The sequence below is a fragment of the Carassius auratus genome, chromosome 34, assembly GCF_003368295.1.
Source record: "Carassius auratus strain Wakin chromosome 34, ASM336829v1, whole genome shotgun sequence".
Classification (NCBI taxonomy): Eukaryota; Metazoa; Chordata; class Actinopteri; order Cypriniformes; family Cyprinidae; genus Carassius; species Carassius auratus.
The window spans coordinates 18639290-18666581 of record NC_039276.1 but is presented as its reverse complement, the minus strand read 5'-3'; the positions used below and the strand labels follow the sequence as shown (position 1 = coordinate 18666581).

Sequence of the window (27292 nt, the reverse complement as noted above, 5' to 3'; positions counted from 1 at the left end):
CTCGATGAACAGAGCAGACGCAGAGAAAGAGGTGTGCACGAGCGCTGGGAAAGAGAGACCTCGCGCTCGCAGTCAGCTTCAGATACATAATATTTTCATTTGCTACAAGCAGGATACAGGTGCATCTCAATAAATTTAAATGTTGTGAAAAATTTAATTTCAGTAATTTCAGAACTCATATTGTGAAACTCATGTATTAAATAAATTCAATGCACACAGACTGAAGTAGTTTAAGTCTTTGGTTCTTTTAATTGTGAGGATTTTGGCTCACATTTAACAAAAACAAAAAACACCAATTCACTATCTCAACAAACTAGAATCCTTCATAAAACCTATTAAAAAAATCGAATTTTTACTGAATTGTTGGCCTTCTGGATAGTATGTTAATCTACTGTACATATACTCAATACTTGGTAGGTGCTCCTTTTTCTTTAAATACTGCCTCAGTTCAGCGTGGCATGGAGGTGATCAGTTTGTGGCACTGCTGAGGTGGTATGGAAGCCCAGGTTTCTTTGACAGTTGCCTTTAGCTCATCTTCATTTTCTAGTCTCTGGATTCTCATTTTCCTCTTGACAATAGCCCATAGATTCTCTCTGAGGTTCAGGTCTGGTGAGTTTGCTGGCCAGTCAAGCACACCAACACCATTGTCTTTCAACCAACTTTTGGGTCTTTTGGCAGTGTGGGCAGGTGCCAAATCCTGCTGGAAAATGAAATCATCATCTTCAAAAAGCTGATCAGCAGAAGGAAGCATGAAGACCTCCAAGATTTCTTGGTAAACGGGTGCTTTGACTTTGGTTTTCAAAAAACACAATGGACCAACACCAGCAGATAACGCTGCAGCCCAAATCATCACAGACTGTGAAAACTTAATACTGGACTTCAAGCAACTTGGGGAATGAGCTTCTTCACCCTTCCTCCAGACTCTAGGACCTTGGTTTCCAAATGAAATACAAAATTTACTCTCATCTGAAAAGAAGACTTTGGACCAACAGTCAATGGCAACAGTCCAGTTCTTCTTCTCCTTATCCAAGGCAAGATGCCTCTGATGTTGTCCGTGGTTCAGAATTGGCTTAACAAGAGGAATACAACAACTGTAGCCAAATTCCTTGACATGTCTGTATGCCCTGACCCCAGGCTCAGTCCATTCCTTGTGAAGTTCACTCAAATTCTTGAATTGATTTTGCTTGACAATCCTCATAAGGCTGCGGATTTTTCATTTGGTTGTGCATCTTTTTCTTCCACACTTTTCCTTCCACTCAGCTTTCTGTTAACATGCTTGGATACAGCACTCTGTGAACAGCCATCTTCTTTGGCAATTAATGTTTGTGGCTTACCCTCCTTGTGAAGGGTGTCAATGATTGTCTTCTGGACAACTGTCAGATCAGCAGTCTTCTCCATGATTGTGTAGCCTAGTGAACCAAACTGAGAGATCATTTTGAAGGCCCAGGAAACCTTTGCAGGTGTTTTGAGTTGATTAGCTGATTGGCATGTCACCATATTATAATTTGTTGAGATTGTGAGGTTTTTGTTAAATGTGAGCCAAAATCATCACAAATAAAAGAACCAAAAACGTAAACTACTTCAGTCTGTGTGTATTCATTTATTTAATACACAAGTTTCACAATTTGAGTTGAATTACTGAAAGAAATGACCTTTTCCACAACATTCTAATTTATTAAGATGAACCTGTACACAAGAAGCACATTCAGCATGGACACGCAGACGGTTAATAAATGAATTAAAGACCATAAACAGCAGCCGATCGCATTAATGCACATCTCGTATATGAAAAGCATCTTAGGGGGCCCTTGGCTTTTGGGGGCCAGAGGCAGTTGCCAACCTTTGCCTAATGGGTAAGTCTGCCCCTGGCCATTGCCTACTTTTGCTTTTCTTTCCCCATGATGCAAATTTTGAATTATTCCTATTTTTTTAATTTTTAATTTATTTTTTTTATTCTGTTCACCAATATAGCATTTAATTGAGTTATAATAGTGTAAATAAAAGCTTTATTGAACAGCACAGGAGTATCAAACATAGGCCTATACTAGAGACTAAGAGATAGTGATAAGAAATGCATTGGAAGCTATTTCTAATAAAGGGGGTAATACCAGGTACTAATGTAGGAGTGTACTATTTTTTTTATTTCATTGTTTTTTCTAAAGATAATAAATTAATTTTCAAACATGTTTTGTTGAACAAAAGGTTTAAAGGTCATTTTTTAACGGTTATTTGTTAAAGGTCTATTACCCACTACTACCCAGATAATGTTCCAATATCTATATGCCTTCATATGGTTAAAAAGGAAATGACTTTTCATGCTGTTTACACAGCACTTTATCTGCAGTTTATTTACAGGAATAGCCTCAAACACGTTCTGTATTTTCTACTTCCACTTATATATTTTTGTTAAAATACTTTTTTCAGAGTTCCTTATGCAGACAATACATGAGAGCCATTCATAGTCATGTTTTCACACACACACAAGGGATCTATTCAAGACATTGCACTTCACACTGTTTCACACAAAAATCTTGAATCATACTGAAGGTATGGATAAAGTGGTGAAAAGTGGCCTCACCTGGTGGAGAATATGCAGCAATATGCCACATCCAACAACAACAATCCCAGTATAAATTGATGCTAAATAGTTCAAGATAACAACATTTGAGAAAAATGTTAACAGGTTGAAATAGCCAAAGTAATGAACAATTTAGTTTTATTAAAAGAAGACACTTCAGAAGAACTCCAGATAACCAATTTATTTTTTTTATTTTTTTTGAATATATAAACACACTCAAGTCAAGATGCAATATAGCCACATAGAGATGCCAGAAGACCACTATACCAGCTGCCTTGACCTGAAGTGATGAAAAATCTCTTTAGGAGTCTAAGATCTTTCCAACAATATATAGTTTGTCATGATTAGATTATGATTCAGAATCACAAATGAAGAGAATCACACTGTTAATGCAGGCCACAGGACTGAATGCAATTTGTAAAAGAACCATTTACGAAGTGACATAATAATGTATCCAAAAATGCAAGATGAAAATTCAACTGTTAAAGCGTGAAATAAGATACCATGATTCAGTGAATTTGAATTTAAAATGGATGTATTAACATTAAATGTGTGATCATTCTATATATATATATATATATATATATATATATACACACACACACACACACACACACAGACACACACAAATCAGAGATGCAGGCCATACTACTGATGTTGTCCACACGAGGGAGCCACAGGATAGCAAATCCTTCAATATCTCAGTTTAAAGACAGTGAAAATTGTTCAATAAATTGACTTTAATTGCATATAAATTAATAATATTTTCAGAAAGTTTAATAAAGCCCAATATAATACGTATGCAAAAAACAGCCATCTCATAAATGCTTATAGACCATTATTTGATTTATCTTAATTTGAATGGCATTGACAATATTTGTCAAGTTGTCAGACATGACTAAATGTATGTCCAACTGAATAAGGGACACTATTATTTATCTATTTTAATATTGTGCATATAGTAATACTTCCATAAGGACGCCACCATTGTATAACTATATAATTTACAGAAGGCATCGACACTTCCTACTCCACCTTTCACTGACTTGTCTACGCACTCAGGGGTTCAGTGTTTCCCATCAGATCCAAACTAATTAAAGTTGTTATCTAAAGTGAACTTTAGACCAGTTCTCCTCTCTCCACACAACATGGTCCTCAGTAAACATGAGTGTAGCCTTTTGATTTTTTCTTCTGATAAGAACACAACATGCTCCTCAGTAAACGCGAGTGTAGCCTTTTGATTCTTTCTGCTGATAAGAGGCTTTCTGCTGTGTTCTTTCAGACCGACTTGTCTTAAACCTGCCAAGACAGATCTTTACCCTGTTCAGCTCTGAACTGGTGAACAATTCCAGCTGCAGTTTTGAACCAATTCCCCATTGAGAGCCTCCACATTGTCTGTCTTCTCGTGCATTTTTCTTATTTGGACATTTCTTATTTGGTTATGTGGTTTGGGGCAATGAATTGGTGTCATTGTAAAGCTGCAATATTCAGGAAATAACAGATTTGGAATGACCATCTAAAAGAGTGGCTAAAAGGGTTATCCCTTTGGCCTTCATCTTGACAGTCTCCTGTTGCAGGGTTTCAATCACTTTAGAATGGTCGGACATCTTGCAATCTTAGTAAAAATGGGTGCAATGCTGCCAGTAAAATAGGGTTTGTCACATAATTAAGGAAGTTAGCACTAGGTGCCTAACACCATTAACTTGGAGGTATCTGTAAGTGTGTACTCCAATTTTGATTAGAGTTCTTTTCCAAATATCTCATTAAAGTTTATGTTAAAATACAGTTTATGAAATATGCTTAAAAACTGCCCTTTTACTCCTGTTGGGATAACTTTAAATTGCACAAAGCAGTGACAATTTAGGACATTTAAGGTGTTCTCTAATTTTGATCTCCACATATGCAATTTCTTGACCTTAAAGTGTAAATTTCTAAATTATTTTGATTATACACTGTGCAGGGCGAATGACATCTGTTTTCCACACTCCCCCCAAACGTCTGTTCTGGGATTATGTAAAGCCTAAATTTTGTGAGCAGGTCTGATATTCTGCAAAAAAAAAAGGCAGATTATTTGACAGACACTTTTATCCAAAGCAATTTGGAGATGTGGAATACAACAAGCAATTTATCTTATGATGGCAATAAACACAAGGAGTGCCCCATTATACAAGGTTTCAGGCATCGTTCAAAATAGTAAAAGCTGGGACAGGAAGAGATAAAGGATGGTCAAAGAATAGAAAAAGTGAAGGCATAGCTTTTCTTTTTTTAACGAGTTTTCAGTTGTTTGTTGAAGATTGTGAGGGATTCAGATTAGAATTGACAGAATTGTAATGAAATAAAATTCAATTTAGAAAATAAGTATTCCTCCACCCTGGTTCACAAAAGTACATTTATTTTATATAATACAATATATAAACTACATAAAAATATTTAGGGCGCATTTTAAATCTGTTCGAATTAAAGAATTCTGGAATAGAATAGAAATTCAAAAGACAATGCTCAATTCAGTTTGAAATGACACATACCTGGCATCTTCAAAGCTCTGCCACTTTTTGATAAGTATGATTGTAAAAAAAAAAAGAATTAAATTAACTTTAATGTAAAACGCTACAGGTCTACAGGTCTACAGGTCTGTACTGTATACATACAGAGAATTATCATTATTCATTTATAGCAGATGAAAGTATATAGCATTTATATCATACATCATAAATACAGAAAGGCACTGAATAAATGTTATAAAAAGTTTGCCTGTACATTCTTATGAGTTTTCCATTGTAGTCTTAGTTTTGGCTCTTGTTTTGGAGCGTGTGTTGACTTCTGACGTCGACGGTGTTGGGGATACAACAGTATGCAGCTCAAACAGGGGATCATGTGAATCTTCCTCTTTTACCTCCTCATCCTCACATTCGTCCACCCCTGTCTGATGTTTTGTGCAGTGTTTCTCAAAAGTGGACATCTTCACGAAGATTTTGTTGCACACCTTGCAATGGAAGAGCTTCTCTCTGGTTTGTAAGTGCAGTTTCAGCTGCAGATAAGAGGAACGAGCGAAGGCCCCCGAGCACACGCTGCAACACAGCATCCCGCTGCCCTGGTGGCTTTTCTTGTGTTGTTTTAGCATGGACACAGACCTGAAACCCTTGTGGCACGTGACACATATGTACCTGCCCTCGCCCTGCTCCAAAGCCTGATGGTTAAGCAGGTGGGCTGACGTGCGGAAAGCCTTGCCGCATTTCTCACACTTAAAAGGGCGCTCACCTGTGTGCAAGCGCAAGTGTACAATAAGTCCAGCTTTTTGCGTAAAAGCTCTTTCGCATTGTGTACATTTGAAGGGTTTTTCACCAGTGTGGAGCCTTTGATGGGTTTTTAGGTTTGAGGCACGGCTAAAGCATTTATTGCAATCTGAGCATTTAAAGGGTTTCTCGCCGGCGTGGGTGGTCTTGTGGCGCATAAGCTGGGACGACTGCGTGAACATTTTTGAACACACACTGCATTTATACTTCCTTTCTCCAGTGTGTGAGCGCAGGTGCAGTGCAAGGTGAGCCGACGAGATGAAGGTCTTGGAGCAAAGCCGGCAGGTATGAGGCTTCTCCCCTGCATGGGTTCGTTTATGTAGAACCAGACGAGAAGAAAGAGTAAAAGACTTGTCACAGTAGAGGCATTTGTAGGGCTTGTCTTCAGTATGCACTTGCTGGTGCTTGGTGAGCATCGATATCCGGGAAAAAGACTTGTCGCAAGGGCCACAAGGGTGGGATCGAGGCTTGGAAGAGTGAGACATATTGGACGACTCAGAGCTGAACAAAAATCATCACACCTAATGACAAAAAAAAAAAAAAGTCGTTTAGTTTAGATTGATTAAACACTTAATCAACACTAACCTAATTACATATAATTGAAATAAAAACATTTTTTTTTACCAAATAAATATATTGCAGACCTTCCACTTTCTAATTTCACATTTAATGTGTTACTTGCTAATTCCTTATAATAACTTGTGAAACTGATTCAATTTCTAAGTGAAATCATTTTTTACATCATTTTTTATTTTACAGCATTTATTACAGGTGCAATTCAAGGTCATTATTGAGTGGCGGTCCAAAGAAGGCTAAATGTCCACACATTTATTCTAAATAAACATAAAAAACAATGGAACACAGATGTTTTGATCAATTATTTACTACTGTATGCAACTCAAATACACACATTTTATAAGAATGGATGGAATGGACGCAATATTTAATTTGTTTCTGTTAAAATGCAGCTGGAAAAGGCAAAACAAATTATAGAACTATAATATAAATGTTTACAGTTAAATATTAATATTATTCAATTGCAAATATGCTATCATATGGCCTAACAGATATTTAACCAGGGCCTAAACTTTATGCAAGCCTATTAAAAGGGTGAAATGTATTTTTCCTGGTCTGCTGTGTTTGATATCACAGCTCGAGGTCGGAGGGTGTGTGAACTGTTGTAGCCTACAGACATTTATTTGAGGATGTTACATGAGAACATCCTCAGCTGTGATTGTTTGCTGTTATTTGAACATACTTTGGTTGCCTGATGACAGTGAGACAATTTTCCAGGAAGGAGATGTATAAAATATAAATAAAACTAGCTGACCTCCGCAATATAAAGTTATAGTATGTTTTATAAGCTATTATCATCTGGTTTTTCTAGATGAAAGCAATATACATGTATAATATGCGCTTTATATAAAAAAAAAAAAAAACTAAAGTGTTTGTAAAACTGGAGAATACAAACGTAATAACAAGACAAGCAAAAATGAATGTGACGTAATGGTGAGTTAAAAAGAGGAAACTTTTGAGGACAGGGCTGATAGATTTCCTCATGTCCTGCGTTCACCCCGTTCGTGATCACGCAATGTCCGAACAATTGGAAACATGCACACTCACCCATTTCATCACCGTTTCCTCCAAAAACAAAACTTCAGTTTTTATTAATATATCTTAGTTTGCTACACTGCATATATAGCTACTCGCTTCAGATTCTCCGCGTGGTTCTACGCTAAATCACCGCAGATGAACAGACATTAGTGTAGAATTGCGATATATAATGTACGCACATGAGCATCTTCAGGTTTTTGCGAAAGCCACATAAACTGACAGCGATGCTGCGTTATCACTGGCACTGTAATCAAAGCTAGGGAAATCCCAAGTACCCATCTCGGGAAATCAGTTCCTCTCCTCCGTTGAAGAGTAGCCCAAGCAGCCTGTCATGCTGTCAAAATAAAAGTTGTTTAACGGAAAGAACATTACTTACAATTGTTTACTTATGTAGCTTTAAATGCCTTAATATTAATATAAATGCCTATAGTAGACCTGTTCATATGATAATGATGATGGTGATGGTTATTATTATTATTATTATTATTATTATTATTATTATTATTATTATTATTATTATTATTATTATTTCTGTTCAGGTGTTTTCTTTCGATTCTAGTCATGAAGGCTAAGTGTCATCATCACCCTCGCCATACTGACGTTTAACTGAACGTTTAACGGAAAAAAAAAAAACATGTAATGTTTTTAAATGCTTGATTGTTTGATTAAAAATGCAAAGTCTTCCAAAGATGCGTAGCATAATATTTTTTTTTGTTTTGTTTTCAAGTAGGCTATGGCTGTTGCAACAATTATTTTGAGAGTTCTGTAAGTTACATTCGGAGAGACTCTGTGTGAAAACAGTCGTTTTCCGGATTCATTCATTGAATTTCGAGTGAAGAGGGAGGGTAAGTTTCATTTTTGCAAAACAGGCCATTTCAGTAGAACGGAAACCTAGAGAAGCCCTTATGTTTCCTTTCTCTGGAAAGAGCCTGTTTAGCGTGAATCAGTTCAAACTGTGCGCACTGAGAGGCTTTAACTGTGCCTTTCTGATCGCTTTGCTTTCATTCTGCGGATGCGCGTGGAAGGAGCATCATCACCTGTAAGGACCATTAAAGGTAGGAGATAACCTCGAAGTTACACGAGTTTTTGGAATGTAATTTTTTGTTTTATTAATATTTAGTAATATAGGCTAATATTTAATATAAAATAACAATATTCTATTTTGGCTGATGCAATGCATAAGCAAACAACTACAGCACGCTGGTCGTTTATACTTCCATTCATACAGTTTAAAAGTTTGGCTTGGAGTTCTGCAATATGTGGCTTTATTATATTTTTATTTTATTGTATTCATTCATTCATTCGTTCATTTAGCATCTGATATGCTAGGTAACACGTTTTCATATAGTCCACAAGTGATTTTATATTCTATAGTCTTCTGGGAAACATACAAATATATCAATGTATGTCTTTAAAAAATAACCTACAAATAAAATAAAGAAAATATACAACAAAATATACAATGATTACAAATGAAGATATTTTGAAGAATGTTAACAATAAAGATGATGGTAGCCATTGACATGATTTGAAAAAAATATGAACTATGGAAGTCAATGGCTACCATCAACTGTTTGGTTACCAACATTCTTCAAAATATCCTCTTTTATGTTATGGAGAAAGAAACTCATGTAGGTTAGGAACAACTTGAGGGTAAGTAAATGACATTTTTTGGGGTAAACTATGTCTTACACAGGTGAATAAATGACATATATGTAACTTTAAGCAGATAAAAGAGAAACAGTGTATCTAGGAGTTTATACTTTTTTAACTCCTCTTCAACTCAAATTTATTTTCTAGCTAAATTTGAAACAAGAAATGAAGAAATATATTATTAGGGATGTGCAAAAGAGAGGACCCGGACGCAGAATGTGTAGTGATGGTGTTTTATTGACAAGACGGGGCACAGCAAGGAGAGTGAGGAGAAACAGTGCAAACAGCAGGGAAGGGCAGACGACAGGCAAGGAGCGTGACCACTGAGACCAGTCCTGGCTCACAACAGGCTCAAGGGCTGGGGAGGAACAGGGAGTACCAAGCAGGATAATGGCAGGGAAGACCAGGCAGAAACCAGATTTCTCAGATGTAGAACCAGACTTGCTTCTAGGTGGAGGCAGAGGCTTGCCGCTTAAGTATATCAGATAGATACACCAGTCTTGCTTCCAGGCAGTGAGAGTCAATGTCCATGAAATGTCTGGATACAGGGAGGGGCAGGAATGAACACAAGACTCACAATGGACAAGACGCAAGGTAACACAGTATGGCACAACAGAGAAAATAATAAATGGAACTAGAAGCAAAAAAGAGGCTAAATAAAACCTAATGTGAAAAAGTATGACTAGAGAAGCAAAACAAAATAAAACTAGGAATATATACCTAAAACTTGCAAAAAATAAAATAAAAAATTGAAGCAAAAGAACAAAATTTGCATGGAATAGTTATCTGATTGTTGAATGAATAGTTCTTTTGAGATGGTTCTCTATATTTATCCCTTTTCATAAAAACGGTCTAAAGGCTGAAACGCTGTTTTGTGAGATCCTGTAACTGAACTGTAAATCATGTAATTTTATGGCTCAATACTGTATGTTACCATAGACATTGTTCAACACCACTCCTACAGTGTTCATTTTACTTTTGTGGCTCTTAAAATGGCCTTAATTGATAATTTTTTTTAAATTATTATTATTCTGCAGATACCCTTTAACTAGTTAAAAACAATTATTTGCTTCATATTTGTTGATATTTGTGTATTAAACATATTTTTTGATTGACATTACACTCCTATCTGATTTTCTGTGTTAAAAAATGTCTTTATTATTTGGGCTAGTTAAATAATTTTGGGCTTCAAGAGTACCTGCCCGAAGTGCTACCAGGTATTTTGAAATGTTGCAAGCCCTGCTGGATGTTGTGCTTACGATCAGTAATCATATCCCTGCATTCGACTGATTTGCCGTCGTCCCCCTCGCAGAGGATTCTTCATGATTCTTCGTTGCAGCCATGTTGCCCATTATGATAACGCGGCCCTGCCAATAAGTACATATCACTGCACTTTCTAAAAGAAATGAACACTAGAGGCAGTAAAACTCTGACACCTTTTATTCCTTTTCACACAAATTTACAGTTTCAATTAACCCTTGTGCATTGTTCAAATTCACTACCCTTAGGTTATGTTCGGGATGAAAGCATCCACTCATTTAAAATACTGTAAAAATGTGTCAGATTCATTTTTTTTTTAATTATTTTTGCATAAATCTGTAAATCAACTTCAGTCCTGATCAAAACTACAAAAGTTTTTTAAAAATCCAAGATTTTAACTCTTTAATTGCCAAGTTCATAAATGCTGTCACTGATTTGGGGGAAAAAGACACACAGAATGACTTATTTTCAATACAAAAGTAATTGTGGCTGGATTTTTTTCTTTTTTATAACAGTCTTGGGCATGTCAAAGATTAGTAGCAACATTGGCTTTAATGCATGTTTAGTTTTTGTGTAGCATTAGATTTAATTTTTTTTCTCCCTCATTTGTTGTTTAGTGGCTGTTTTTGCCCCATTGACTTCCATTATAATGACATTTTTTGATTGCAAAGCCATGACACCATATAATCATGCATTCTTGATTGATTGTGGTTTTCCCTTTTGGGAAGAGGTAAAATGTGTTATTTTTACAGTTGATCACTAGGTGGGACCATTAACCCTTTTGATAGGCCTGTGCAAAAAAAGCTTAGTTTCTGACTTGTATATGAAGCTATATGGAGTATAACAGCATATTATATTGTGTGTGTATGTGTGTGTGTGTGTGAGAGAAAGAGAGAGAGAGAGAGAGAGCGTGTGTGTTTGAGAGACATTTGTGCACTTACCTTGATGTATTTGAGAAAATCAAATTGTACACCTCAGCTCTCAGAACTGAAAGTGAAATGAACTTTTCAAGTGAAATTACAAGAGCAACAATGAACTTACATGTACTGCTATACATTTGACAGTAAATTAGAGCATTTGATGTGAAATTCAATTCACTATTTGTTTACTGTAAGTTAAAGCATTTTTGTCAAATAAAACTCACAATAACAGGTTCATTAACATACATTTATTGTAATGGCTATTTAACATAGCCAGATTCCAAAATGTATTTAGTGAAACAATAATAATAATAAAAATATATATTGCACATTAAATGCAAGGCTTTAGCCTTGGTTCATTAATATAACAAATTTATTGTGCAATAATGGCTATTTAAAGGGATAGTTCACCCAAATAGCAAAATGATGTCATTAATAACTCACCCTCATGCCGTTCCAAACCCATGAGACCTCCGTTCATCTTTGGAACACAGTTTAAGATATTTTAGATTTAGTCCGAGAGCTCTCAGTCCCTCAATTGAAACTGTGTGTACGGTCTACTGTCCATGTCCAGAAAGGTAAGAAAAACATCATCAAAGTAGTCCATGTGACATCAGAGGGTCAGTTAGAATTTTTTGAAGCATCAAAAATACATTTTGGTCCAAAAATAATTGCTTTTAAATTTTTTTAATTATTAATATTTTGCCAGGTGAACTGTTTTGAAGCTAAAAAAATATTAGAACAATGGAAATGGAATAAGAACATCTGTTCAAAGGAATGCATCTTTTAAGATTTGTAAAAGTTTTTTTTCTTTTCTTTTTTTTTTAGTACACAGGAGACTGTAAAAGAAAGACAATGAGTTCAGCATCAAAGCAAAAGAAGAAAAAGAAGTAAGTGATTTTATTCACTGCATATTTTATGTTTAAGCGAAATTAATATCTGATTCAAATTAAACTGAAAGTTCAGAAAGTATTTAGGAGTTTATGAGAAAAATTCAGTAATAAGACTAATATATTTTACAAATAATCCCAAGCATACTAACAATTGACTAGCATTAATCTAAGTTTGTACTTTATCTGTTACACATTGAACCTTGAGTTTGATTTGTATGCATTTCGTGCAGTTTGTGATAAACTTTACATTGTTCGATGTAGAAATAAATTTGGTGCTACATCCCCACCATTCATTGATTACTTGAAAGAAATTTTGAGGAGGTACCCAGATGGGGGACAAATACTGAAGGTAGGTAATAAATAAATAAATACCTTTACACATTGCATGAATAAATGTGCATCAAATCTATGCATCTTATATCTCATCAGTCAATAACAGTTATCTTATAATATATCAGGAGCTGATCCAGAATGCAGATGATGCAGGAGCTTCAACTGTGGTGTTTATTCATGATGAGAGACATTATGAGAATCACAGCCTGTGGACGGAAGAGCTTGGAAAATATCAAGGTATTTAAACAAAATTATTTTACAGCCTGCAACAATGGATTTTACACTATAGGGGTAATGCATTAGTCTTCTAGTTATAGTCTAAATCATTCATATGTTACAACAATGAAGATTTCAAGTTTTATTTTATTTATTGTTTTAGTTCTAAATTTTAGTTAATAATTTTAGTTAACACATTGCAATTAATAACTGAGATTTGTGCTTTAATTGTACTCAAACTGTATCACAGATATCCTAAACTATAGGTCAAAATCACTGTTTAGTCCTAAGAAAATAGGCTGCAAATAAGTGCATAGAGTACGGACAGTATTGGAGATACGATTCATTTTCATCTGCTAGGACTATACTGAAATTCTTTACTATACAAAAGACTAAATGTTGAAAGTATTTTGTTTGATCATTTTTGTATGACCATTTGTAACGTTGATCTGGCAGGACCTGCTCTCTATGCCTTCAATGATGCAGCCTTTACAGAGGAAGACTGGGAGGGTATTCAGAGAGTCGGCAGAAGCATCAAGCAGGAAGACCCAACAAAAGTTGGGAGATTTGGGATCGGTTTCAACTCTGTTTATCATATTACAGGTGAAATATGCTAAATAACCAGATCTAATCATAGAACTTTATTAGGTGTATTAGTGCCTGCTGATTAGAAATCCTACAATATTGCTTGATTATTTATGAAGTGTTAACATCACATTATGTCAGTTAAATATATATTTTTTAATTATATATCACATTATGTAACCTACTGCTGATCAAATGAAATGTCACCTTTTTTGTATCTTCAGCCTTCTAATTGTTAGCATGCTATCGTAGCTTGGCAGAATGATAATATTGTAATATTGTAAACAATAATTTTCCTTTTGAATTCTCCTCTACTGTTTAATTGTCAGAGGGTAGGATACATGTTTATCAATATCAATATTAGGTATCACGACAGAAATACACAATTTTACAGATTACAGTAACTTTTTTTTAATGGTTAGTCGATTATTACTATTATCTATTATTTTCCAACATCTAACACTCATCATCCAAGTTAATAACACTAAAAATAGCATGCATTTAATAACACTATTATATACAGTATTTAGCCAATCTCCAAACTGTTTATTGGGAAACACTTTAGTAAAGGGACCCATTCTTACTATTAAATAGTTGTTCGTTTTCATGCCTATTATTAACATATTGTCAGTTTATTCGTATGTATAAAGCTTTTATTGTACATGACCATATTCTATATCCATAATCCTACCCAATGCATAGACTTAACAACTACCTTACTAACTATTAATAAGCAGCAAAATAGAAGTTTATTTATTAGTCATAGTTAATGGTTTATTAATAGCAAGAATTTAAACTTTATTGCGTTGTTGTGATCCTTAAATTAACTCAAAGTACTAATTTTAGGATAAAAATAAATGTAATATCTGTATTGGCCAGAATTTGTGCATCCTGATTAGTGTATTATCAACAATCTGATTGCATTGACCTGACTGTCTGCAACATCAGTTTTTACAAATAACTGGCCATCAGGGTACATTGGGTGTCAGATTCTGACAGGGGCTTTAGTACAACACTAGAGATGCTAACAAATATTAGAAATCATTTTTATTGATTTTTACAGACCTGCCAGGTGTCTTCAGTTCTGAACACCTAGCCATTTTTGACCCACAAAAGAAGATGTTTGGAGAGGATGAAGAAGGCTATCGGTGGTCTTTGAATGATGAAGAGGACAGGGAGAGCCTTTTGAAATTCAGAGATCAGTTTCAGCCCTTTCAAAATATTGTCAGTCAAGTCAACAGTTGTTCCTGGGAGAAGGTCATCAGCGAGGAGCAATACTTCAAAGGGACACTCTTCCGTTTCCCTCTGCGTAATGAGGCTTCAGAGATCTCAGATAACTTATATGACTCCAGAAAAGTTACCCAGCTATTTGACAGTTTCATTGCTGATGCAGACATCAGTCTTCTTTTCCTGAGAAATGTGTCATCCATTACTTTGCTGCATATTGACACCAATGGCCTCTGCCACAATAGGCTCAAAGTTTCAGTGTCAAATAACTTTATCACTGACCTTTCTTATATCAAGAAGGATTCGTTTGACAGAAAAACATGTTTTAAAACAGTATCTCAGATTTGCCAGCAAATGGTAGAAACAAGGACCAAGTGGCTTGTGACAACTTGCCTTCTGAAACAGGGATATATACCAGAGATTGACTCTCTAGCTAAAAAGCTGAGCTTCTACCCTCAAGTTGATGCGGCATATCGATTAGATGAAGACCGATCACTTTGCAATGGGCGACTAAGTTGCTTTCTGCCACTTCCAAATAATGAACCAAACAAAACTGGTCTTCCTATTCACATCAATGCCTGTTTTGGCCTGACAGACAATCGGAGGTACATCAAGTGGCAAGAGGAGGATCAGAAGAATGACGAGTCTGCTGTGTGGAATGAGCTGCTCACAAAAGATGTTCTTCCCCATGTCTATCTCATGATGATCCTAGATGCCATTCAGTTATCAGAAATCTCAGCCTTGCCTTCCCCTACTGTTTACAATCTTTGGCCTGACCTATCGAAGACCGTACATAAAGAGAGATGGCATGAAGTTGCAACAAATACTCTGAAAGGTCTATTTGAATACAAGATCTTTCACCTTGCTGATAATGAGAAAATCTGGGTGTCTCCCTCAGAGGCAGTTTTTCCAGTGAACAATATATGTAGAAACACAATGTCTGCAGTGTCAAGATTATTGATTGCTGAAGGAGAGAACCTGGTCTCAGTCCCAGAACATGTTTTGAAAGATGTTCAAGAAATCTTCCCTAAAAGTGATACCTTGTCATGGGTGACTCCATCTTATGTTAGAGATGTCCTTCGCAGAAGCAGAAGTAAGGCTGGAAATCTCAGTAAAGATGACAAATACTCTCTTCTTGAATTTGCTCTCAGTGATGATAAGTTCACAGAGCTAGAAGGACTTACCCTTCTTCCTCTCAGTGATGGAACCTTCACTTCATTTAGCAATGGAGTGCAGAAGACTGTTTTGATTGACAATGAGAAGTTCCCAAGGTAAAGTTTGAGTCTCTTTTCTACCTGAATCATTCAGTGTCTTTATATTGTGCTGTCACAATAGTCATCTCTTTTTTTTCTTTATTTATTTAGAACATTGCTGCCATTTTGTAAAGAGAGGTTTTTACCCAACGATCTGAGCCAATTTTGCAATATGCAGCTAAGGAAACTAGCAACAAGGAGTAAGAAAATTGTTTCATATATTTAATTGGGAATGCTTATAATAATATGAAATTAACATTGTGTGTGTGTTTCAGACATATTCAACATAATCAATTTGGATGCACAACATGTTGTTGCACTCACAAAGCAGCACTTACCAATGGACTGGAAAGTGAGCCAAGGTCATGTGACATGGAAAACAACAGAAGATCATCATCCACCAAAGAGCTGGCTTTCTGAATTCTGGAATTTTCTTAGCGCTGAAAGGATTGAGTTAAGCAGCTTTATTAACATGCCTTTATTACCACTGGAGCCACTGCAGAGTTCAGGCAATTCTGTATTGTTGGCTAGGTTGCAGAGTAACACAACTTTGATCTTTCAGAGTAGCACAGGGTCCAACTTGTCTAATAATGTTCAGAAAGTGTTAAAAATGGTGGGATGTACAGTCATAAAAAGAGATGAGTGTCTTAGACATAATTGCATTGAGAGTTATGTTCTTCCAGCCTCACCAAGAAATGTTTTACAAGTCATTGTGAACTCAAACAGAGATCAGGTCATCAAAGGCATTGCCTCTGCTTCACCACATGAAAGAGAGGAGTTGAAAGTGTACCTCTCTTCTTTGGATTCTCTCACAGTTGCTGAACAGAACCTACTTTCAATGTTGCCAATCTTCAAAATGATGTCTGGGAAATATGTTGCAGTTAAATCAAAGCAAGCAGTCGTTTCAACAACCAATCCAGCCATTCCAAATGATCTGCCAATGCCTGACACCTTTGTACAGTGTGCAAATGAAGCTGATCGCAGACTTTTGACTCTTCTGAATATTGAACTCTTGGATGCAGCTAAAGTGGCTGTTCATTTGGTTGACTGCATTAAGACAGGCACTTTCAAAAATGGTGAGGAACAGACAATAATGACCTGGATACTGAATAATGGTAGCATTCTACTCTCACAAAGTCAGCAGCTGTTCATAAAAACAAAAGGTCTCAATTTTATTGAGACAACTCATGGAGAACGCAAACAAGCCTCAAATGTTTTTGATCCAAGAAACAAGACATTCCAGGACCTTTTTGAAGGAGATTTCTTTCCCCCACCTATTTACACAAAGACTCAGGAAATGCTTCAGAGTTTGCAACGCCTCGGCTTAAAGACAGACCAAAAAGAACTATCAACAGCAAACATACTCCAAGTCATAAATCACATTGAAAAGCTTTGTGGTCACTCACCAGATAAGGCATTTAAAAAAGCACACACTCTAGTTCGAGTACTGAATGCGAATGATTTCCTTTCCAAATTCAACAAGATGGAGATAGGAGAGTTGATGCAAAGGAAGTGGCTGCCTTGTGAAAATCCAGAGTTCTTGAATGGAAGCATCTGTAGAAATCTAAAGCGTGGTTTGTATAAGCCTGCTGAAGTAAGAGATTCAAAGTATTCTTTAATTGTTGGATATGTAATGCCAATTACCTCTGAGCTAAACAAACATGTCTGCAACAGTCTTGGACTTTATGAGCCCCCTCCTGCTGAAAAAGTCTTGGAGAACCTCTCTGCACTGAGATCAATGGTAAACCCAAATTCAGATTTTCAGTTTAAAACCAAGCTACACGGTATCTATAAATTCATGCAGGACAACATGAGAAATTTCAAAGATTTAATGGACACAAAATGTATTCCCTGGATCTGGAATAACAGTGAGTTTGTTTGTCCAGGAGATATAGTTTTATCCTATCCACCTGGATTGGATCTAAGCCCTTACATTAAGAAAGTGCCTGAGGAGTTTTTGCAATATGAAAACTTGCTAATAAAATTTGGTGTGAAGAAAACACTGTCTGATGAGGAGATAGAAAACATACTCCATGACATAAAACATAGAATTGACAGCAGGTGTCCTCCTCATGGTGACTCAACAGAACTTGAAGTGTCAATTGCTATTCTTGACTGGATACGTAAGAATGAGAAGCTTTTGAAGGACTGCACACCTGTGCCTGTCATGGCACAAGACCAAAAATTTACTCTCCAGTCTTTGTCCAAAACAGTCTTCTGTGACATTAGTGCTGAAGCACTAGATGACCTGAAACAAGACAATGAGGAATTTTATGTCATTCACGAGGAAATTAAACCCCTCACTGCAAGATGGTTGAAAGTCCCATTCTTAAGTACTCGCATTTTAAAACTACAAGCAGAGCAAGAGTTATTTGGCATAGAACAATGTGGGCAATCTGAACCAATTACTCAAAGAATTAAGAACATTCTTAAAGAGTATGATGAAGAAAGTGACATTTTCAAAGAACTCCTTCAAAATGCTGAGGATGCGGAGGCAACCACATGTAAATTCCTCCTTGACTTCCGAAAACATAGAGACCCCCCTGAAACCCTCATTGATGATGGAATGGCCTTCTGCAATGGACCATGCCTTTGGATCTTCAACAACGAGCTCTTTTCAGAAAAAGACTGGAGAAACATTGTCAAAGTGGGATCAGCATCAAAGGAAAACAATGTTAAGATGATTGGAAAGTTTGGGCTTGGATTTAATGCTGTTTACCATGTGAGTGATATTCCCTCAATTTTGAGTGGAAATACCCTTCTCATACTTGATCCAAATATCACCCATTTGGAAAAACACATTCTCCACAATGGAAACCCTGGAATTAAACTCAACCCATTCCAGGAACGACTGTTCAAAAGGTTTCCTGGACAGTTTAAGTCCTATGAAAGCATTTTTGATTGTGACCTGTCAGTGCAAAACAGCAAGAAATCCTATAATGGCACCTTGATTAAATTACCATTTCGCACTCTGGAGGAGGCAAACAAGTCAGAGATAAGTTCAAAGGTATACAACGAAGATCGCATTAGGAGTTTTAAAAATCATTTGACTGACAACTCACAAACTCACCTACTATTTCTCAAAAGCATTACATCTCTGTCTCTTCAAATTGTCCCTGAAAATGCATCAACTCCTCCAAGAAATGATCAGATTCAGACTCCTCTTAAAATATCCAGAAAAGTCATGAATTCTTTTCCTGTCTCGAATGATACATTTCTCCAAGAGATCAAGAGCACTTTCAGAAATATTGATATCACATGCCACAAAATTGTTGATGTAGACAGAGCACACATTGTTCAAATAGTTCAGGAGCACTCAGAGAGATCCATCACACAGTACTGGCTTTTGTACTCGTGTTTTGGAACACAGGATTCCTTGCAAATGTTCCAGAAAAGAAATGATCAAGAGCATGTGTTTTCATTTCCAATTGGAGGTTTAGCTGTGCCTTTGCATAGAGAGGCAAAAACTAATGCATGGTCCCCTGATGAAAGCCTCATTGGCCAGGCTTTTTGTTTTCTTCCTCTCTCAATTGAGACAGGTCTTCCAGTTCATGTGAATGGGACTTTTGCAGTCACATCAAATAGGAAAGGCCTATGGGAAAAAGGAGTAAAGTCTGAGTGGAACAAAGCTTTACTTAAAGATGCTGTAACCTCTGCTTACATCACAACACTGCTTGAGCTGAAGAAAATGGCCCAAAATGGACATATCCAGAACTATTCCTTCTATGCATTCTGGCCTAATGTAGAGAGAGTAAGCAAAGCATTTTTACCTCTTGTTGAGTCCTTCTACTCAGCAGTTGCAAGGAATGACAATGGTACTTCTCTGGATCTTCTTAGCAATGGACATCATTGGTGTTCTATGGACAAGGCAAGATTTCTGAATCCAAAAATTGAGAAGAACCAAGCAGTTGGAGACATTGCCATAAAAGTGTTCTTGAGCTTGGGAGCTTCATATTCCTCTGTTGTTTCTCTCCCAACATGGGTAAGAGACAGTTTCAATCATTGTGGCTTCAAGGAAATGATCAAACAGAAAACAATCGACTGGCCTGAGTTTTATAGCATTGTGTTTAAGAACTTGAGTGCTCTGGACACACATAACAGAGATGTGCTTGTTCTGAATGCCATCGACTTGAATGATTCTGCTGTTGATGACCTACTGAAAAGTTATCCTTGCATTCCAACACAGAAATGTCAGAATCTTCAATTTATTAAGCAACTTGTGAATCCTTCTGGCAAAGTGGCTTGTTTGTATGAACTTGAGGAAGGACGATTTATTGAGGGAACTGCAAATAACTATCTCTCATCAAAAAGAATTCAACGACTTTCCGATTTGGGAATGCTGAGTGACCGCCTCCCTTTGGAAGACATCATAGAGAGAGCAGGGAAGATATCCAGTGTTTGGCAGCAGGATGAATCTAAATGTCAAAAATGTCTTGAGTGTCTCATAGAGTCAATGAAAGATTCCAAAGAAGATGTAAATTCCCTGCTCTGGGACACACTGTCTCAAATACCATTCCTTCCTGCCTTAGCTCCTGTAGATCAGAAAAATGAGAAAAAAACAGTTCTTAAAAAACCCTCTGAAGTGTACAGTAATAATTGCCGAAATTTAGTAAGCATGACAGGATTTACAGTTGATAATTCAAACCTTCAAATACATAGCTATGATTCAGTTCTCCAGAAACTGAGAGTACGGACAAATCCACCAGTTGAGATGGTGCTTCAGCAGCTATTTAAAGCACACCAATACTGCAATGGATTTGAAAAGACTGATGTCTTCAACATTGCTCAGTCTTGCTATGCATATCTCAACAATTACTTGTTGGAACAGAAAGATCCCAATCCAATTATTGGCCATGCAAAATCATTTCCATTCATTTTCATTGAGGACCACTTTGTAAATGTGAAGGCAGTGGCCAGAAGTGAAGAATTTGAAAAGAAACCATATCTATATGTGCTGCCAGGCATCTTCTCCAAATTTGAGAGGCTCTGGGACTGCATTGGTGTCAAAAAACAATTCACAAAAGAACAATTTGTTGCTGCACTCGAGGAAATTAAGGCTTTATATGGATCTCAACCTCTTTCCAAGTCAGACCTCCATAACTGTGTTGCAATACTCGTGAATGGGCTGTACAAAATTAAAGAAGAAAAGCTTACAAACTGTCTCATACCTGATGAGAGAAGCGTACTGACATCTTCTAAAGAGCTGAGATATAATGACAGCCCATGGATGCCTGTCTCAGCTGGTGTCAAGTTCTCCCATGAGCTGATACCTCGGCCTGTGGCCTGTCATTTTGGTGTTATGACAACAAGACACCATACTCTGAAAGAACATTTTGTTGGTGGGTTTTCACTTCATGCCAAAGAGTTTGGACAGACCGAGAAACTAACTGTCAGAATAAAAAATATAATTGAGGCATATCCATCTAAAAAGGATATTCTGAAAGAGCTCATTCAAAATGCTGATGATGCAGAGGCAACAGAAATTCACTTTGTGTGGGACAAAAGAAAACATAAGACAGAAAAGATATTTGGAGAGAAATGGAAACTGGCTCAAGGCCCGGCACTATGTGTGTACAACAACAGAACATTTTCTGATGCTGACCTGCAAGGTATTCAGCAGTTAGGGGAAGGAGGAAAACATGGGAGTTTAGGAAGAACTGGAAAATATGGACTTGGCTTCAATTCAGTGTATCATCTAACAGACTGTCCATCTATCCTGACGGGTGACAAATGGCTCTGCATTTCAGATCCAAATCTAAAATATGTGGAAGGTGTAACAAAACAGTCCCCAGGCTGCAAGTTTTCAATGGAAGATGAATTTAAAAAGTCTTTTGCGGATGTTTACCATACCTTTCTTCCAGAAATGTTTGCACTCAATTCTGGAACCATGTTCAGACTCCCTCTCAGGACAGAAAAAATGGCAGAAAAATCTGAAATATCTAGACGTACAGTAACAAATCATGACATGCAGGAACTTTACTATGTCTTGAAAGAAGATCCTGAAGGACTAATTCTCTTCTTGAAACACATCACAAAAATACAGTTCTCAGAAATCTGTGAAAATGGAAAACAACCAAAATGTTATTTCCTTATTGAAAAGAAATTCACAGCCAAGAGCATGGTTAGCAAGGAAAACTTTCACAGACATGTTCAAGAATGCCTTGTGTCAGGAACAGCAGAACCATCCAAAACCAGCTATGACTTGCAAATCTCATCTGGAATTAATCACAGTGAGTGGGTAATTGCAGAGTCTTTTGGCTTTTCAGAACCAAACTATGAGCAAAAAAACAAGCAGGATTGTTTCAAAGTTCCTCAAGCTGCTCTGGCTGCATGTTTGAGCAGCTCATTTAACTACAAATTTACTGGTAGGGCATTTTGTTCTTTGCCTTTACCTGAAGGAACTGGTTTACCAGTCCACGTGAATGCAAATTTTGAAGTAGATTCTTCTAGAAGGGATTTGTGGAAAGAGGATGGTGATAGTGTGAAGACTAAGTGGAACCAGTTACTGAAAATAAAAATCATTCCACCACTCTATGCTGACCTCCTGTTACGTCTTTGTTCAGCCATGAAGAAAGATACACCTAAAGCTCTTGTATTCCTCAAGTCAGAGCTTGAGTCTTCTTGCCTTAAATACTTTCCATGCATTTCACAGAAAATAGACAAAGTCTGGCATGAGATGATTCGTGAGGTCTATAGGTCAATCAACCAACGAGACCTTCCCGTCATACCCACGGCACACAGTGTTCCTGTTGAGTCATCACATCTCTTACAAGATACACAAATACACAAATACACAGTTACCTGGTGCAGTGTGTCTGAACCACATTCAGAAAATTGCCCATATTTCACAGCTGAGGACCATTATGGAATTTTTGAAATTTTAGATGACACTGGGATGAAATTAGTGCCATTTTCTTGGACAATGCATGAAATAAACTGCAACTTCAAATTGGCTGGTGTGAATGTGGAAGAAATCAGTCCTTCAACAGTGATGAATTTCTTAAAGCAAAGATCACTGAACGATCCTTCCCAGACAACTAGTGGTTTGCCTTTGCCCATCAACCAAACATCTATTAAAGACAAAACAAGATGTTCAAAACTTTTGAGCTTCTGCTTGGAAAATGTCAATGAGAAAAATGTCCAAGACCTCAATGGGCTTCCTCTTCTCCTCACAGAAGATCAGATGTTAAGAGTCTTTGATTCTAAATCCCCAAAGCTGATATCAAGATTTAGCAGACTTTTCCGAGGACACCAGGATATGTTTGCAGATATGGTTGTCAACGTGAATCATTTCCAAATTCTGCATGATGGAAAGTTTATTAAGGGCATAACAATTGACATAGCAGCAACGTATTTGAAACCAGAAATCCAACTACTGCTCAGGCAGTCATTACCTGATCAAAGGTGTCAGCTCTACAAAACAGATTCAGAGACAATCAAATGGCTGAAAACATTGTGGACTTTTTTTGATGATCAAAAAAAAAGCTACCAAAATGAAAAACTGAATGTCTTTAGTGAGATTAAAAAGCACTTTGGTGACAGTCCTATCTTACCAGTCATCTGCCCCAGTCAAAATAACACACATTTCTTAGAAACAATGAACAACATATCAAAAGTGATTCATTATAAAAAAGAAAAAATAGTGTGCATTCTCATAAAACTGGGGTTCATGAAAATCGACCTTGTCTTTTTCAAGGATCTCAGTCCAGAGTTCCGTCTCAATATGAATCAAGAACTCTTGCAAACAGGAGAGAGCAGTGCTGTTTTGGGGCAGGTTTATCATGTAGCACATTCACAGTTTGAGGATCTATCAGAAGAGGAACGCACTGATCTTCAGCGCTTCTTACAACATGGGATCAGAGATTCCAATAACAAGAGTCAATATGTGTTGATGCTCAAGTCCTTGCCCCTGTTTGAGTCAATATCTGGAAAACGGAAACGGATTGATTTACACAGAATGGTATTCATTCTGAATTCTAAGCATCAGAACAACTTTCCAAATTTGTACAACGTCGATGGATGTGACAGTATCTTCCTGAAGAACACCGTGGTGAACTTAGATTTGTCAGAATGTCAAAAAATTCAAATTCTGGATGATTTGGAGTTCTGTGTACAGTTTATTCTTCCCTCTGTGCACATGATGAAAGAGGGCAAGCTTCTTGAGTTCATGCGGTTGTTAGTGGAACTTGGATCAGTGGATCAAAGGATTGTCTCTGCATTGAAAGATGTCAGAGTTATTCAAGACATCCAAGGCTCTCTTCAGGTGGCTTCATACTTCTATGATGAAAAAATACACCTTTACAAGGAAATGCTTCCAAAAGAGAGATTTGTGCCAAAAAAGTTTTGGGACATTTTCCAAGATAAACATTTTGAAGCATATTGTCTCTTAAATGAACTTGGATTAAAACATGAAGTGTCTGATGAGGAAATCATTCAGTTTGCAAAACAAATTGAATCTGAATCTAGAGGCAACATTCATTTAGATGTTCTTAAAAAAAGATCACAACTGCTGTTTAAGACTGTTTTATCAAAGAGTAATGGCAAGAAGTCTGATTTATTGAGCAGAGTTGCTAACATTAAATTCATCTTCCCAATGCAAATTCCGCAAGAGCTTTGTGATTATCACAAGGCCTTTGCTCAAGAAAGGGAGGTTGTTGCAATCAGTGGATCACTTATTGGCAGAGACAGTGATCACCAATATCTGATATGGACATCTATGCCAATCCTCCCCTTAGAAAACTGCACTCTACATCACATGAATAAAATGAAGGATGCTGGAGCCTTGGAGACTCCACCCCCAGGAGAAGTGGCTGCTAATCTGAAAAATATCTGTAGGTCTCCATGCCAGAAAGACAGATTGTTGGAGATAAGAATAAACGTATTTAGCAAATCGTATGCCTACCTACAGTCGATAGATTTTGATGCCTCTCTGTTCTCAGACCACCCCATTATTTTGGTGGAAAATGAGACGACACTTGTGAAGGCCAAACAGACAGCACTTGTGCTAGATAAAGCCTCTGAGTTTAGGCCTTACTTGTACAAAATTCCCTCAAAGTATATGAAATTTGAAGACTTCTTCAAGAAAATTGGTGTAGAGGAAAGGCCTACCATCAATCAATACAGCACTGTTCTTCAGGAAATATATTCTGATAGCTCGGACAAAGACAGCCTTCAGGCAAATCAGCAGAAAACTGTGAAGCGTGTTGTACAGCAGCTGTTTGGCCTGTTGAAAAAGGAACAGAACAAAACCTTTTTTTCCCCAAACAACCAGCTTTATCTTCCATCAACAGATGGGAAAATCTATGATTCCTGCACTTTGTTTTTCAATGACACCTTCTTTCAAGCTGAAAGACTCGAGGGACCTCTGGAAACCAAGCTGAAACTGCTTGAAAAATTTAATTGTTGTCATCTTGGAAATGATCACTATGAACATCAAACATTGTTGCAGTTCCTTCCTGAGCATGTTCGCCCCAAATTTCTCTCGAATGTAATTTCTGAAAACCTGGAGGAAGCAAGTGTCCAATATTGTGATTATGAAGGGTGTGAATTTGGTGGCTGGTTTGACAAGCACTTGTCTTCTGATGAATTTCTTCATGGACTAGTCTGCCTAATCAGAGAAGAGAGCAAAGGCAGTGTTTCCCACTCTGAAGCTGCAGAAAAGTGTGAAGAAATCTTTTCTAAAATTCAAATTATCTGTTGTAAAACTCTTCAAACTGAGCTTCTGTTAAACCTGGAGCCACTTGAGGGTAGTAAGGCTGAAACAGATGTTTATGTGAAAAAACAGCAAAATGGATGCAGTTTCTACTTAAAACACAATGATGACATGGCACACAAAGTAGTAAATGAAGTTAATATGTGTCTTACTAAAGAAATTAATGCTCTTCTGAAAAACTGTCTGACCACCTCAAGTCTTCTAGTCCTTGGACAACTTTTGCTGTCTGATAACATGGAGGATGTTGAGAAAACCTTAGCAAAATATGGCATTCATAGCAGTGACCACAAGGAGGAAGGACACGGTGCCTTACCAAAACCTGGATGCCATATACCCGAAGAATGGCATGACTGCCTTGATATGAACTTCCTCAACAACTTTGAAAGTGGAGAGTATGTTGGCTTCAGCAAGGGCAATGGATATTTATACGCCATTGTTATCGAGCGAGTGGATGATCAACCGGGACAAGCAAGACAATTTCCTGCCAGATATAAAATTCAAGTTGGCAGCGATGACTTCATTGAAGTAAGCTCTCTTGACCTTTACCAATTTAAAAGAGAAAAGAAGGCATCTGCGTCAAAAGGGTCCACTTGCACAGATATAGAACATATTTTGACATCTAGTCCTCCACCCAAAACAGTCTTTCCTGGGACATTAGAAGAGATCAAAAGAGAAATTGACCAAAGCTTAAACGAAATCTGGAAGATGTCAAGCGAGGACAAGCAAAAAGCCCTTAAACGTCTCTACCTCTGCTGGCATCCAGACAAAAACCCTGGCAATGAAGTACTTGCCACAGAGGCATTTAAATATCTGCAAAACAGAATTGAGGAACTACAACAAGGGAAAACTGCACAGAGCACATCCTCAAACTGGAGAGACTTTCGAGATTTCTATGATACGTGGAACACAGAGGCACGAAGCCACAGACGGGGACGCGAGAGGTTTTATCAGAACCATTCTAGAAGGCACTATAACTTTTGGTCACACCACAGAGAAGCTCCAAGGCCAAACAGAGAGGAGGCAAAACGCTGGTATGAACAAGCTCAATGTGACATCAGAGCAGCTAACAATGACACTGGAGGAGAAAGCTCAGAGTGGTGTCTGTTTAAAGTGCATCAGGCTGTGGAAAAAGCCCTGATTTCAGCGATGTACAGGGGATGTGGACACCAGCCCAACAACTGCTCAATAACAAGCCTTGCTCAACAGGTGTCCCATTTCAGCTCACAGTTGGATTCTTTACCAAGCACTGTGAGCCAACTGACTGAACTTGGTGTTGATGGCAAAAAAACTCAATATCCGAACTACCACCAATTTCCTCACATTCCAAACAAACAATTTGGTGTTAATAATGCCAGAAGTGCATTGCATATTGCAACAAAGCTTTTAGAAAAAATAGAAGAATACATCTCTTGAAATATGTTGGAACTATACTGACTTATGTTCCATATTTGTATCTGTTTAGTACTGCAAGCATGCATACTGGAAATTCTTAAACGTTTATCATGATGTATTCATAATTGTGAGTCTAGTTATCCTTTTGCTTAATATTCAATGCAACATTTTTATTATTCCATAATGGGCATTCTTGTAGAAACAGTAGAACATGACATTAGCAGTGGCAGGGTCATTGGTTCAATTCCCAGGGACTGAAAGAAATAAAATGTTTATCTTAAATGCAATGTAAGTTTCTTTGGATAAAATTGTCTGTGAGATGTGCATTAAACATCACTTTAGAATTAAAAATGTTCAGTGTCA

At 37.1% G+C, this 27292-nt stretch overlaps 2 protein-coding genes across 3 annotated transcripts; one reads left to right on the top strand and one right to left on the bottom strand.

Moving 5' to 3' along the window:
* Positions 1–4957: 4957 nt before the first annotated feature.
* LOC113053429 (zinc finger protein 239) lies at positions 4958–7808 on the bottom strand. Of its 2 annotated transcripts, none has more exons than XM_026218445.1 (2): positions 7495–7808; positions 4958–6392 (listed from the first exon to the last, which is right to left on the bottom strand). In XM_026218445.1, the coding sequence occupies exon 2, from the start codon at positions 6354–6356 to the stop codon at positions 5340–5342; it is 1017 nt and encodes a 338-aa protein (XP_026074230.1). In that variant the 5' UTR covers positions 6357–6392; positions 7495–7808; the 3' UTR covers positions 4958–5339. The 2 variants fall into 2 exon arrangements, with proteins under 2 accessions (XP_026074230.1, XP_026074231.1); XM_026218446.1 differs by having other exon boundaries at positions 7665–7808.
* A 535-nt stretch (positions 7809–8343) lies between these two features.
* LOC113053416 (sacsin-like) lies at positions 8344–27280 on the top strand. The gene is made up of 8 exons (XM_026218413.1): positions 8344–8540; positions 12147–12208; positions 12473–12560; positions 12670–12781; positions 13217–13363; positions 14409–15843; positions 15937–16025; positions 16101–27280. The coding sequence occupies exons 2-8, from the start codon at positions 12174–12176 to the stop codon at positions 26948–26950; spliced, it is 12756 nt and encodes a 4251-aa protein (XP_026074198.1). The 5' UTR covers positions 8344–8540; positions 12147–12173; the 3' UTR covers positions 26951–27280.
* The last annotated feature ends 12 nt before the right edge of the window (positions 27281–27292 follow it).